Source organism: Equus caballus, chromosome 1 (assembly GCF_041296265.1).
Source record: "Equus caballus isolate H_3958 breed thoroughbred chromosome 1, TB-T2T, whole genome shotgun sequence".
In the NCBI taxonomy this organism is placed as follows: Eukaryota; Metazoa; Chordata; class Mammalia; order Perissodactyla; family Equidae; genus Equus; species Equus caballus.
The window spans coordinates 13,766,700-13,779,667 of record NC_091684.1 but is presented as its reverse complement, the minus strand read 5'-3'; the positions used below and the strand labels follow the sequence as shown (position 1 = coordinate 13,779,667).

The following is a 12,968-nucleotide window of genomic DNA, read 5'->3' as shown; positions in this document are numbered from 1 at the left end:
CAAGGCCCAGGCCATGGTGTCTGTTCTGGATCAACCATCAACATGAACAAGTAACTGATGCCAGACTCAAAGGCACAAGGAGCATCTTAAGATAAATACGGCTATTCCAAGGGACAAGTCTGGAGACCATCATGGAGACCCAGGCCAGCCACAGTGTGGGGCTGCTGGCCTCTCAAAGACCACACCCCGCCCCCATGAGGCCATGAGCCTCCCTCCCACCACCCTCATTCTGTCAGGAGGGAAGATTTTTGGAAAACCGCTTCCTGTTTTAATGATACTTCATAAAAGCAAAATTTCAGCCAGTCAACAGGATGAGCAAACTCCATGAGAGCTCAGGAGGCAGAAATCACTTCAGGCCCCCCCTGCCCCTTGAACAGTCACACACACACGTTTTCCAGACAAATCCAAGCTATCTTGGGTGGTTCTGAAAAGCAGAAGTGTGATGAGTAGCTGGAGGCGTAGAGTTGGGGGCAGGAGGGGCCAGGAGGAGAGGAAGCAGGTTCTGGGGGGTGAGGGGCGGTCTGTAGGTCAACAATCCTGGCTCAGCCCTACCCTCCAGCCCCCAGCCAGCCCTCCTGAGTCCCTGTCGGGGAGCAGCGTGGGGTCCCTGAGGCACGCAGCCCCGGACCCACCTCCGACTGACACCCCGAGTGATGGCTTCAGCCGCAGAGCTTATCTGCACCCAGATAGGAAGCGTGACTGAAAAGGGAAACCCCGGGCCTGCCGACCTCAGGCCAGTCACGGGAAGGCCTGGTGTCCATGCTGAGAACACAAGAGAAAAGAAGAACCAGCCTCTCGAGTTATTTTGGTAGATTTTCCAGAGCTTTGTTAACCCTGTAATAGCTCCTATCAGGATAGGAACAGAACATCCACCCACGGGTGGAGCTGCCCAGGTCTGTGATTCGGGGTCTGTGATCTGGAAGGGGAGCCGGCTGCTTCTCCAGCCCTTACAGCCTCCACCAGGGCACATCCTCTGTGGAGAGCAAATGTGCCTGGCATGTGACCCCGCCCCAGAAGGTGCTGGAAAAGGACCCTGCCTGGGCCCATGTGATGACTCCTGACCTCAACCTGAGGATGGCCTGTGGGCGTGTTTGCACCCAGAGGAGCTCCTCCCTGACACCCACAAGTCTGGGGCTTTCCTTGCAGGCCAGGCAGTGCCTCAGCCATGATCATGCTCAGGCAGGAGTCAGCAGCTGCTCTCAGCAAGCGCGTGCGCAGAAGCAGCAACTTCTTTTCAACATCAGCCCCAGAAACAGACATCAAGTCAGAAGGGCAAGGGCATCGACAGTCCGAAGCTCAGAAGAGAGTTGCTTTGTATGTTCTGGTTCCTCTCCCTCATCCAATAAGCTTCAACTTTTTCCACTGGGAAAATGAAACAAAACCTCCTTTTGCTCCACCTATAGCTAACGACCCTCCTCCGCACCATCAACTTTCTTACTGAAACATCTCAAAAGAAAAGCATGCACTTTGCGTCTCCGTTTTCTCCTTCCCACCCACTTCTCAGCCCACTCAGGCTGGCTTCCGCCCACCTGCCAGGTTGGCTTCCCACCAGCTCACGATGTCCTCCAGCTAGCTAAGTCCCTCAGACCTTCTTCTGGATTGCTCTCTGCCCCTGGCCCTGCTCACCTCTGCTGCCCTCTCAGGGTTCTCCAGCACCTCCCTGTTTCTAACTGTCTCCTTTGCCAGCCCTTGTCCTTCTGTCCGCGCCCCCCCCCCCCCATCAATTCTGAGGTTTCCCAGAGTTCTGCCCTTGGCTGACTACTTTCCTCATGACATGCTCCCCCAAGATTTCAGCTGAATCCTCTCTCCCAAGCTACCGACCATATAGCCAACTATTTCTAGAAATGTAGGCTTAGATGTCCCACAGACACCTCAAACTTGACACCAAGGAAAGAAGTGGTCCCCTCCTGGTCAGCAAGTCCTGCGGTCTCTACTCCAGGAAGCTGGGAAGCGCCATCCTCCGACATGTCCCTCACCCCCGCACCCTGCCTGTCACCGAGTTCTGCTCACTTTGCCTCCTGCACGTATGTCCATCCCGCCCATTCCCCTCACTCCCGTCACTCTGCCAGAGATGGACGATGGGAGAGGACACAAGAAAATTGGAGGATCAAGCCACTACCTTTATTAATAGCAGCCTCAGAAAGAGAAGGAGGCAAAGAAAATATCAAGTAAATGATTGGAGAATATGTTCCAGAACTGGCTCCAGAAATAGAAAGCAGATGGAAGGATAGTGAATGACCCCACACAGAGCAACACGAACAGCCCTCAGCACCTGCAGGTTGGGGAGCGAGTGCCAACAAGAGACGTCCAAATATGGCAGGAACTCAGGGGCATCGGGTCACCCAGGTGGCAGGGATGAGGAGGGCAGCAGAAAGAAGTCGTAGACCCCCAGGTGCTCAACCCCCAACCCTGAGCTGTTACCTCCCTCCCATCTCTGTCTCCCTCTCCCCAGGAGACTGGAGTTTTCTTCTCTAAAGAAATTGACGTGGCGAAGCTACAGAACAGAGGATGGTGGCAGGGATGTGGTACCAGACTGACTGTGAGGGCTGAGGGGAATCCCGCACACAGACCGCCCCCGCCCCCAGCAAGTTTCTCCCAACCCAGTTGAATGGAGATGTGTTTGCTTTATAAACGTACTGGGCTTGTGGCCACCAGGAGGAGACTGGAGGGTCCTAGTTTAGAGAAAACAAAAGCAGAAAAAATTCAACAGAAGGATTTGAAGATAAAGCTGAAATCTCCAAAGAGAAGTAGGAACTAAAAGCCAAAGAGATGAAAAAATAGGAAGGAAAAAAAGACAGAAGGAAGAGCTCAGTCCAGGGGAGCAGAGCCATCATCGGAAAAGAGAGCGGAGAAAAGGGAAGGAAAGAAGTTACTAAAAAATAATGATGATAATCCTAACAACTAAGGACATTTCCCAGAACCATAAATTTCCAGATTAAAAGCCTCCACAAAGTGCCCACACAATGGATGAACTCCACACCCTCCAAAGCCTCTGACCGTACAGTTTTAGAATATTGGTGATGAAAAGAAGATCCTGCGCTATTCCAGAGAAAAAAAAGCAAAGAAAACAAAACAGCTTACATGTAAAATACTGCTTCTTAACAAAAATGGAAGACAATGGGACAATGTCTTCAAAATTCTGAGTGAGTTTCAACCTAGAATTCAATTCTGTGCTCCATCAGATTATCAATGAAGTGGGAGAGTAGGGAAAAAAATAACATTTTCACTCAACAAAATCTTTAAATGTCTACCTGCCATGTCCCCTTTCTCAAGAAGCTATTGATTCACCAAAATGAGGGAATGACTCAGGACAGAGGAGGACCTGGGCCCAGGAGGCAGGAGAGGGGCAAAGGGGACAGCCAGTGGTAACAAAGGAAGGCCAGGGGACGCCCCAGTGGGAGTGTGGTCAGAGGACCCCAGTAGGACTGTCCCCAGGGGAACCCGGATGAGATGATCTGAGAGGCCTGACCCTGTGCAGCTCTGTATTGAGAAGCATTTTAAAGGCTATCAGAGAGGGTGAAATAAGAAAAGCAAAAAATGGTCCAAGAAGGAAAAAATGTAACGGTAGCATCCTCTTTGGCTTAGCAGCGAACAATAAACAATGAATTATTATTATTATTTTTTAAGGAAGATTAGCCCTGAGCTAACATCTGCTGCCAATCCTCCTCTTTTTGCTGAGGAAGACTGGCCCTGAGCTAACATCTGTGCCCATCTTCCTCTACTTTATATGTGGGACGCCTACCACAGCATGGCTTGCCGAGCAGTACCATGTCCGCACCCAGGATCGGAACCGGCGAACCCCGGGCTGCCGAAGCAGAACGTGCGCACTTAACCACCGAGCCACCGGGCCAGCCCCAACAATGAATTCTTAATAATAAAAATGCAGTCGACAGGGATGGAAGTAAGTGGAACCTCGGTTATAGTAAGAGGAAGTCAGTAGCTAACATCTAAAAGTGATGAAGTGAGTGGGGAAGGAACGGAAGCTCAGGGCAGGCCAGTGCCAGGCCCAAGACCACACCGCAAGCAGCTGAGCTCCGATCGGTCTGGCCTGGACCTGCCAAGTCCACGCTGAAAGGCCAAGGTCGGAAAGAGACAGCCCAACCCAGAGGGAGAGGGGAATCTTTAAATCTTTAAATGCTGGTTCAAGTCACTCTCAGAGCCATGATTATTAGAAACTTTGCACCACACCCCCACTTCCCCACCCCACCCCCTCAGTTTGGTTTTTAGAAATCTCTACAAGCTTCCGTGTGCATTTCAATCCTGGTCACATAGGAAATAGGCCCAAGATGCATGTGCTGGTGAATGAATGAATTCAGGAGTAGCCAAAGAATAAACACCTAGTTGGAGCTTTTTCTGAGGTTTTATGAGACATACATGCTGCTTTGTTTTAAAAGATAGATAATTCATGGGGAAGAGGCACTTTATGGAAAAAACTTAAACCAAAAAGAAATTGCAAAGGGAGAGAACTGTTCTGAAAGCTGACTGCTGACTATGAGCACCTGGAAGGGACAACCATCACAGGAACCCCAAGGAGGGTGGGGTGGGGGGTGTCACCCTCCCAACTTCCTAAAGCCCCAGCATCCCCACCGTAAATGCAGAGTCAAGACCCTCCCAAACTTGAGGGGCTGCTTTCCTGCCTGCCAGGGGGCACAGCCCAGACCAGGGAAGACAGTGAAGACACGGCACCGTTCCTCCGTCTGGAGCTTCTGAGAACATGAGCCCCAACAGAAGGGACTGCAAGGTCCCCTCTTAAGTCCATCCCTAAGGCACCACTGCAGCACGAGGTGAGAGGGAGGCCAGGACCCCGCCGGTGTCGGCTGACTTGGGTGGAGAGAGCTGTGTTCTAGGCACTCGGATGCAGTGGGGGAGAAGACAGACAAAGACGTCAGACCTCATGGAGCCCGCACAAGAGAGGGAAAAGCAAATAACACAGACGATCAATAAATAAGTTACGTGAGGTGCCATATAAGTTGCTAAGTACTGGGGAGAGAACTGGCTGGAGAATCCAAGGAAAAGAATGAAAAAGCCCACCAGCACAGGTCCTGTTTAAAACAATGGAGGTCAAAGAGAGATTCGCATCCATCCCACAACTGCCTTCATTCACCGTACAGATAAACCCTCGACAAACTCCCTGCTGGACCAGACGTGATAAGTCTGATTGTGAAATTCAGTTGGGCTGACTCTTCCCACGCTTACATCCTCCTCCACTTTTTAAAATTAGTGACTTAGAACTTAGTCCTGGTTTTACTTCCCCTGCAGCCAGACGCACTAGACATACACAGGCCCTGGAGTCAGAGACCTGGGTCTGCATCCTGGCGCTGTCTGCGGCACCTGGCGAGCTGCTGCTTAACCTCTCAAACCACAGCTCCTGTATCTGGAAGGATGGGAATCGCCATGAGGCCAGTGTGATACCCAGACTCAGGTCTGGACACCGCCGGCCTCACAGATGCTTCCTCCCTTCCCAGTTACCTTCTGCATTCTCAGGCTGCTGACAGTAAGGCAGCATTCGCTGCACCGAAGCAATCATCAGGCGTGTTCCAAGCCCAAGGACACAAACCTTCAAGGAGTCCTATCCTGGGTGACAGGGGTAGGGGTGCATGGAAGGGCTGCCAGACTCCGGAAGCTCTCTGTAGGATGTAGATGGGGCGGTATGACCCAACACCGTGGCTTTCCAGGGTCCACCTTGGCCCCCAAGGCCTCCTTGTGTAGCCCCACCTCCCTCCCTGCCTCCAGCACAGCAGAGGCAGCCTGCTACTCAAGCACGACTTTCCCACCATCTGGTCTTCCTTCAGCTCTTCTCTCTAGGCCTTCCTCCCCACATGCTGTTCCCTCTTCCAGGAACGCTATCCCCACCCCCAACCTCTACTTCAGGTGTCAGCTTAAAAGTCACTTCCCCTGGGGCCTTTCCTGACGGCCCCCTGCCTGTGCTCCCACGGAACCCACACTTCCCATTTCTATACTTGTCACACTTGCAAAGGCTTGTCTTGGCTTCCCCTCTCGATGCCTGTTCCCAAAAGCTCATCTGTCTTGTCCCTTTGTGTCCTGTGCTTTTCACCAGGCCTGGTCTTCACCAGGCACTCCACAAAGATTGAGTGAACTCAACTGAACTGAGGGGCACACCAACATGGTGTGCAGGGAAAAGGACTGGGCGACCCCAGAGTGCTGGTTCAACTCCCAGCTCGGCTGTGGGGGGACCTCAGGTTCCTGGTTTGTACAATGCAGGGGTGAGCTGGCTGACCCATATGCCCCCCTCACCTCCAACCTGCAAACAAGAAGGCAGAGGAAGGGCAATTGGCCCCCTGCTTCACCCTGAGCTAGGACTTCAGGGTGAGGCCGGATGAAGCAGTTGCCAAGTCCAGCATTTATGGGCGGTTGTCCCCAGGCACTCCTGCCTGAAGGGTGGCAGCCCTCAACCCTGCTTTCCAAAGCGGGCCCTCCCACCAGCTCGCTCACTTTTCCCCTGAGGCTGTTCACCAGCCAGGAAGCTCTGGCAAAGGCACCCAGGGAGGAGAAGAAGCCAGAAGGAAGCAAATACCAAGGGTCATGCCCAGGACAGCTGTCTGAGCTGCCCTGGGGAACTCAAGCTAAAGGGACCGTCTCAGACTCCATCCTTGCCCCTACAGAGAGGAAGGTGGGAGAGGGACAGCCACACGGCTCCCTCCTGGGGGAGTTGCGCCTGAGCCCGGAAGAGCCTCTGAATAAACCAACGATGGACGTTTTCCAAGCTGTTGTCTTCAAACACATCATGACTGACGCCCCCGTGGATTTCAGCTTCTGGAGACAGAAGCTCAAAAACTGGCAGCCCCCAAGCCACATCTGCCCATGGAGGTGTTTTATTTGGCAGGTGAGGCTTTACATTTTTTAAAAATTAGTTCCAACATTTTAAAAATCAGACAGCTTCACATAAGAATCCTAAGGTCCAGATTTTCTGGAAAAACAGGCAGCACTGGGCTAAAGATGGGAGAAGACACCTTAGGAAGAAAGGCCCCTCAGGGTCTGAAGACAAGGGTGGGGAAGCAAGGACCTAGGTGGGCAGAACTCAAAGCAGGGAAAGCCTAGACAGCTACAGACCCCAAGTGTTCACTGCGAAAGTCAGTGAAACAACGAGCTGCAGCCTCTGGAGGCAGGGCAGGCTGCCCCCTGATGGCCTCAGTCCCCACCACTCCCTATAGCCTCACACCAAAAACTTCACTCATGCACATTACTTATGGGCCCCTGTAGGCATTTAGCTGGTAGTCTCTTAGAAATACACAGGCTCGGGCCTCATAAACACCCCCAATCCACAGGCCTCCTTCCTCATAATCTCCTCTGCCTCCCTGTACCCCCAACTTTCCATGGCAGAAAGTCCACTGACATTGGAATTAAAGGCTTCCTCCCACAAAGAGTACATATCTACCCAGGAGAACAGTCAGAAACTTTCTGTGTGGGATGCCTGCCAACTACAGGAAGTTTTGGAAGATCTATTAAATAATTGACGGTCCATCTGATTCGCGCTCTGCTTTTATCACTACACGTCTGCTTATCATTTTACTACGTCTGCACCAAACGCCCGACATGTCAGATGCTGGGGGAAGAAGCATTCTCATTACTCACACGTGAGGAAAAACTCGTACGTGATGATAAACTCTAAATGACATGAATCGTTATTTTTGCTTTAAATATTTGTCCATTTGAACAGCTCCATTTAAAAATGGATTAACACTCTTTTTAAAATTATTAATATTTGATCAATGCAAGATACCTACTCTGAAGCTTAAATCTTCCCCCCAATCCAGTATGGACCAGATTTCTTTAGGCAATCTTGAAATCTATTGGAAAGACAGCTGTAGCTTTATAAGGAGGGAAAAACATCATCAAGAATGTGATTACAGGGGCCAGCCCGGTGGCGCAGTGGTTAAGTTTGCATGTTCCGCTTCAGCGGCCCGGAGTTCCCAGTTAGGATCCCGGATGAGGACTAACACACCACTTGTCAGGCCATGTTGTGGTAGGCGTCCCACATATGAAATAGAGGAGGATGGGCATGGACGTTAGCTCAGGGCCAGTCTTCCTCAGCAAAAAGGAGGAGGATTGGCAGCAGATATTAGCTCAGGGCTAATCTTCCTCAAAAGAAAAAGAAAAAAAAAATGTGATTACTGAGAAATACCTGCTTCTTATCTTGTGTTTTCTTGAAATCTTCACATGCGAGCCAAAATAACACATTTTCTTCACTGAATTCCTTTTTTAAAAATTCCTATGGATAAAAAGAAGAAAAAATATCAAACAGTATTCTAGTTTAAACAAACAAACAAATAATGCTTTTCCCTTCACAGCCTGACGTGGCCAAACTTAACACCCGAGCATGGTTCCATCACCCTGTGAAAACTCCATCCTCAAAAACAAAGTGTATGTTTCATGTTAAAGCTAAAACTTCATATGCATTTGAACTCAATGGCTTTGACGTTGTGAGGAAGAGTAAAAACGAAGCAAGAATCTACTCGCAATTCTAAGCTGACAATAAATTACCAAAAAGTAAATTAAAGTGGAAGATATATTAGTTCCTTGTAGACAGTGTTTAAACAAAGTACATTCCTCTAAAATCAGGCCCATTTTTTTTTTTAAACAAAAGAAAAGAAAACATATTAAGCATGTCTAAAAACGCCATGATGAAAACTATTTTAAGTTGGAGGTGTGTTTTTTCTTTTGGCACTGTTGGGGGGTTAGTGGCACAGCCTGCTATTCAGCTGTGCACACAAAGGTGTCCTCCCTGAGACCCAGACAGGGCTCACAGTGGCGTGGTGTCTAGGGATGTTGGTTGCCCTGCCCCCGACCCCCTCCCTGGGGGCTGCAACCGGGAGGCACCTGGAGAGCACTTAGCCCAGCCCTGACCCAAGACTTCAAGACAGGAGTCGGCGGGACTCAGGCAGACACAGGGCATTCTTGAAATTCACATGTGGGGTGTCTGCTGGCCAAAAAAACTATGGCTAGGCAGCGCCAACATCTCCCCATCCGTCAGCTCTCCTCTTGGAGTTCAACTTCACTGTGCCAGCTGTTGTCCAGCCTCTCTCACTCTGCTAACAATGCATCCTGAGCATCCCTGACACACAAGAGGACAAACCTTCACATCAGAGGGAGCCAGACCACCCCTCCCGGGTGTCCCAGAGCTGGGAATCCTTTGTAGATTCTGCCAATGAGCATGGGACCACTGCCCCATCATCCCCCACCCCCCAACTATATAAAAAACAGAAACGGTCTGTGTACGCCCCTCAGTGCTGGTCCGTGGGACCAGGGAAAGCCTTTCCCTCTTGAACTTGACAGGTGAGAAGTTCTTATTCTCGAGGTGGGACAGAGAGTGTTAGAAACTGGCCTGTGTCTCCCCCCACCAGGCACCTAAACTTCCTCACGTGTTGCATCAATCCCAGTCAACAAGGAAAAAGGCAAACCCTAAATCTTTTCACGCCTTCTGGGTCTTCGAGCAGATTCTCCAGAGAGGCCGCCCACTTGGCTGTGCTCTTGGGGTTCTGGTGGCTGCTGCTGGGACTCCCATCGCTGTCGTGGATGTCTGCAAAGCAAAATCAGACTGTGGATGTGGCCCCAAGATCCGGTCATTTAAAAATAGCTGCCTATAATGGTCATCAGCATCAGCATCACCACTGTGGCTAATATATATTCAGTTACGTGCCCCAATATATTTGAGACACTTAACACAGTGAACTCATTCTAGTCCTGACAACAACTTTATGAAGTAAGCGCTACCATTCCCTCCATTTTACAGATGAGGAAAACTGAGGCTCAGAGCCGGGAAGGGACATGTCACTTCCCAACACTCCCCATACATCCTTCCCCCACCCACATGTCCACTCGCCAACTCGAAGGCAGCCCTCAGTCTCACTCAAACCCTCCTCCCAGGGACCAGGACTCAACAGGGACTCCTTCCCCATTACACTTTGTGCAGTCTTACAACGGTCATGCTGTGTTGTCACTGTTTGCATGACTGGCCCTCACGAGTCTGAAAGCTCCTGTATATCTTGATCTTGCTTGTCCAGCATGTAGCTCATTGCCTGGCGCATAAGTAAAAGTATGTACAAGGGGCGGGCCTAGCGTGGGGAGAGGGAGGGACTGGCTGCAGGTGCAACATGGAAGGGGGCTGCCAAAAAACTCAGGCATCAAGATAAATATTTTCATGCAATATTTTGAAAAATCAAAATTAATGCAAGAAAATTCCATAGTGGGGGCCGCCCCCTGGCCGAGTGGTTAAGTTCGCGTGCTCTGCTTTGGTGGCCCAGGGTTCCACCGGTTCGGATCTTGGGCACGGACATGGCTCTGCTGGTCAGGACATGCTGAGACGGTGTCCCACATAGCACAACCAGAGTATACAACTAGGTACTGGGGGGCTTTGGGGAGAATAAAAAAAAACGATTGGCAACAGGTGTTAGCTCAGGTGCCAATCTTAAAAAAAACAATCCATAATGAGCAAAAATATCAAAGTTTTAAATAAACAGATTTTTCCTTTTGCCTCAGGCTCCAGTAGGGCTGGCATCACCCTGTGACTATGTGTGTAGAGGGAATGAATGCATGGCTCTTTGTTCCCGCACATCTGCTGCACTCTCTCACTCAGACACCTAAAGAGCCTCTGGACTAAAGGAAAGGGGACAGGGCACCTCTGACTAACACACTTTGGCGACTTGCCTGAGGGAGGACGTGACAACAGAAATACTCCTCAGTCTACAGAATTTGGCCCCTTCCCGGAATCAAGCAAAAACCGTGGAATGTCACTTCAGGTGGGCCCAGATTCCAAGCCTAGTGTGGCCAATTCAAGCTGTATGACCATGGGCAAAATTCTGTGTACGATGGATAAGTCCCTATCTTTCGGGTCATCCCAAGGATTAAAAGAGAAAGCACTCAGGACCTACAAGCTGACAGGAGACTCTCAACAAACCTTGGTTCCTCTCTCCCCTCCCTTAAAACAACGATCTATCCAGTGAATGAGTTTTATAGCTAATACTTTTTCTCATTGCCTTTTTTTTTAAAGTAGAGACATATTTCTATAAAGAAAAGTTTGAATCTAGAAGAACATAAGCTTTTAATTAAGAAATCGGCAAGCAAATCCCTTTAAAAGGAAAAAGTGTAAAAGTCTTATAAAGATTACTTGCTGCAATGCACTAAGTTATGATGTGCTGGGTGACAATCAGAGCAGCAGTGGGACAGGACTGATCAAGTTAAGAAAACAGCATGCATCTGCACAGCTCCTGGCACAGAGCCGTGTTCATTTACACTGCCATTCTCAGAGAAATGCAAAGTCAGAGCCTGCCTTCTCTCAGCGGAGGAAAGATCCTTTCTCCACTGGAACCCAATCATAGGCTATTGGCACCACCCCATCTCTAACATCTAGACTTAGCCAACATGGTAAAGAAATTTGGTTTAATATGAAATAAAAACAAAAACAGAAGAAAAAAGAAAGATTACTTGCTGCAAATAGCTAGGGGGGCCACACAGCTTAGAATGTTTTTGGAGGAAAGTTCTATCAGAATACACCGGACTTAAGGGTAACAGCCTCCGCGATCGCTTACGTTCTACTGGGGGTCAACGCACCATGTTAACTTCTCAAGTAGCTGAGACTCCGTTCCCAGCATCTGGGAAAACTACCCAGATTTTAGACACTCAGTGGCTGACGGGCTCAAGAAAGCAAAAGCCAGAAGCCCAGCGGGGGACTGTGTTTCCACACTCCTTGGTGATGGAGCATATAAGAGAATTATTTGGGACAAATCCATTCCTTTAATTGAGAAGGCAACTCGCTCGCACACATCACAAATGGACCTGATGCTTCTGTAAAGTGAATCTCCAGTTCCTGGATATTAAGTTAGCTCCCTGCTCTCTGCAAATGCTACAGTGGCAAGCTTCTGAACACTGAGTTTCTTCCCACCGAAGCATAAGTGAAATTAAAAGATCGTTATTATCAGAAATTTCTGCAACAGGGTTCATTCTGCCAAGCTTTTCACTACTTTACTCTCCTGTTCTTCACTCGGAGAATACAGTTGGACAGTTTACTCCATTTCCCTGCAGATGTTCTCTTAAGTAAATAAATGTAGAGACACAAGTTCGCTGTTCCAGGAGCGATCTCAGGCAGCCGCAAATTTCTCTTGCCATCGCAGAACAACTCCTTTGCCCATAAGTTTTCAACCTTGGCCTGAAAGGATTCCAAAACTCAACCTTCTTTTCAATAATAAGCCAAACCTCACTTGGGTTTTCATTGCCTCTCTGTCTCGCAAATAAATAGACTCGGTGGGTTCCCATTTAGCCAAAGGAGTGCTGTGGTTAACCAGACCTTCTGGTTCACTGAGAGATAAGATGGCTGCCCGCCCCCCGCCCCACATGAGATAAGTGCTACTTCACGTCACCCTTTATTTTACACTCTAATCATTTTGCCTATTAGGTTTCTGTGCCAGCTTTCATTTGAACACGTTTTACAACTCAAAACTCACTAATCGGCTCTATTTCCCTTATTTTATAGACTGAGAAATCAAGGTCGGGGAGGTAAAATGACCCACCCAAGGTGACCCAGCTCAGGAACTGCAGGATGGAACCAGCACTGGGACCTACGTGTGAGGGCAATGGTGCCCAACAGGGTCACCTCCACCGAACCCCGAACCCCAGGGCTCCCTGGGACATAGGAGTTTCAAATAATGGCCCTTCCTTTCAATTCTCTCCTAGGCTGCCATGGCCCCACCATCAAAAGCCATGAAATACATTTACAGCTGACACTGTGACAGAAGGGCACAGAATTTTCAGGGCTGGCTTAGAAAGCACACCAAGACGCAGCCACCTTCCACAGCCGTGGTTACTGGATTCTGGCTTTGGTGCCCCGGGTAAAGGGAAATTCCTTCTTACCTTTTTGCCCACCTTCTGCCCCAATAGTCCGTACTTACTTTAAGAATCTTCTGCCCACGCTCCATCTGTCACGTGTTTTCACTTTTCCCAGAAACATTGGTTTG

The 12,968-nt window shown here is 49.5% G+C and overlaps 1 protein-coding gene across 3 annotated transcripts in view; it reads right to left on the bottom strand.

Annotated features, from left to right (window-relative positions):
- Positions 1-12,968, bottom strand: part of RGS10 (regulator of G protein signaling 10) — a 35,479-nt gene that overhangs the window by 14,437 nt on the left and 8,074 nt on the right. For all 3 annotated transcript variants that reach the window (XM_023638405.2, XM_003363412.5, XM_005602199.4), the window contains exons 2-3: positions 9,420-9,538; positions 8,144-8,230 (exon numbers count right to left, since the gene is read on the bottom strand). In XM_023638405.2, coding sequence (XP_023494173.1) covers positions 8,144-8,230; positions 9,420-9,538 — 206 coding nt within the window. The remainder of the gene's footprint in view (positions 1-8,143; positions 8,231-9,419; positions 9,539-12,968) is intronic.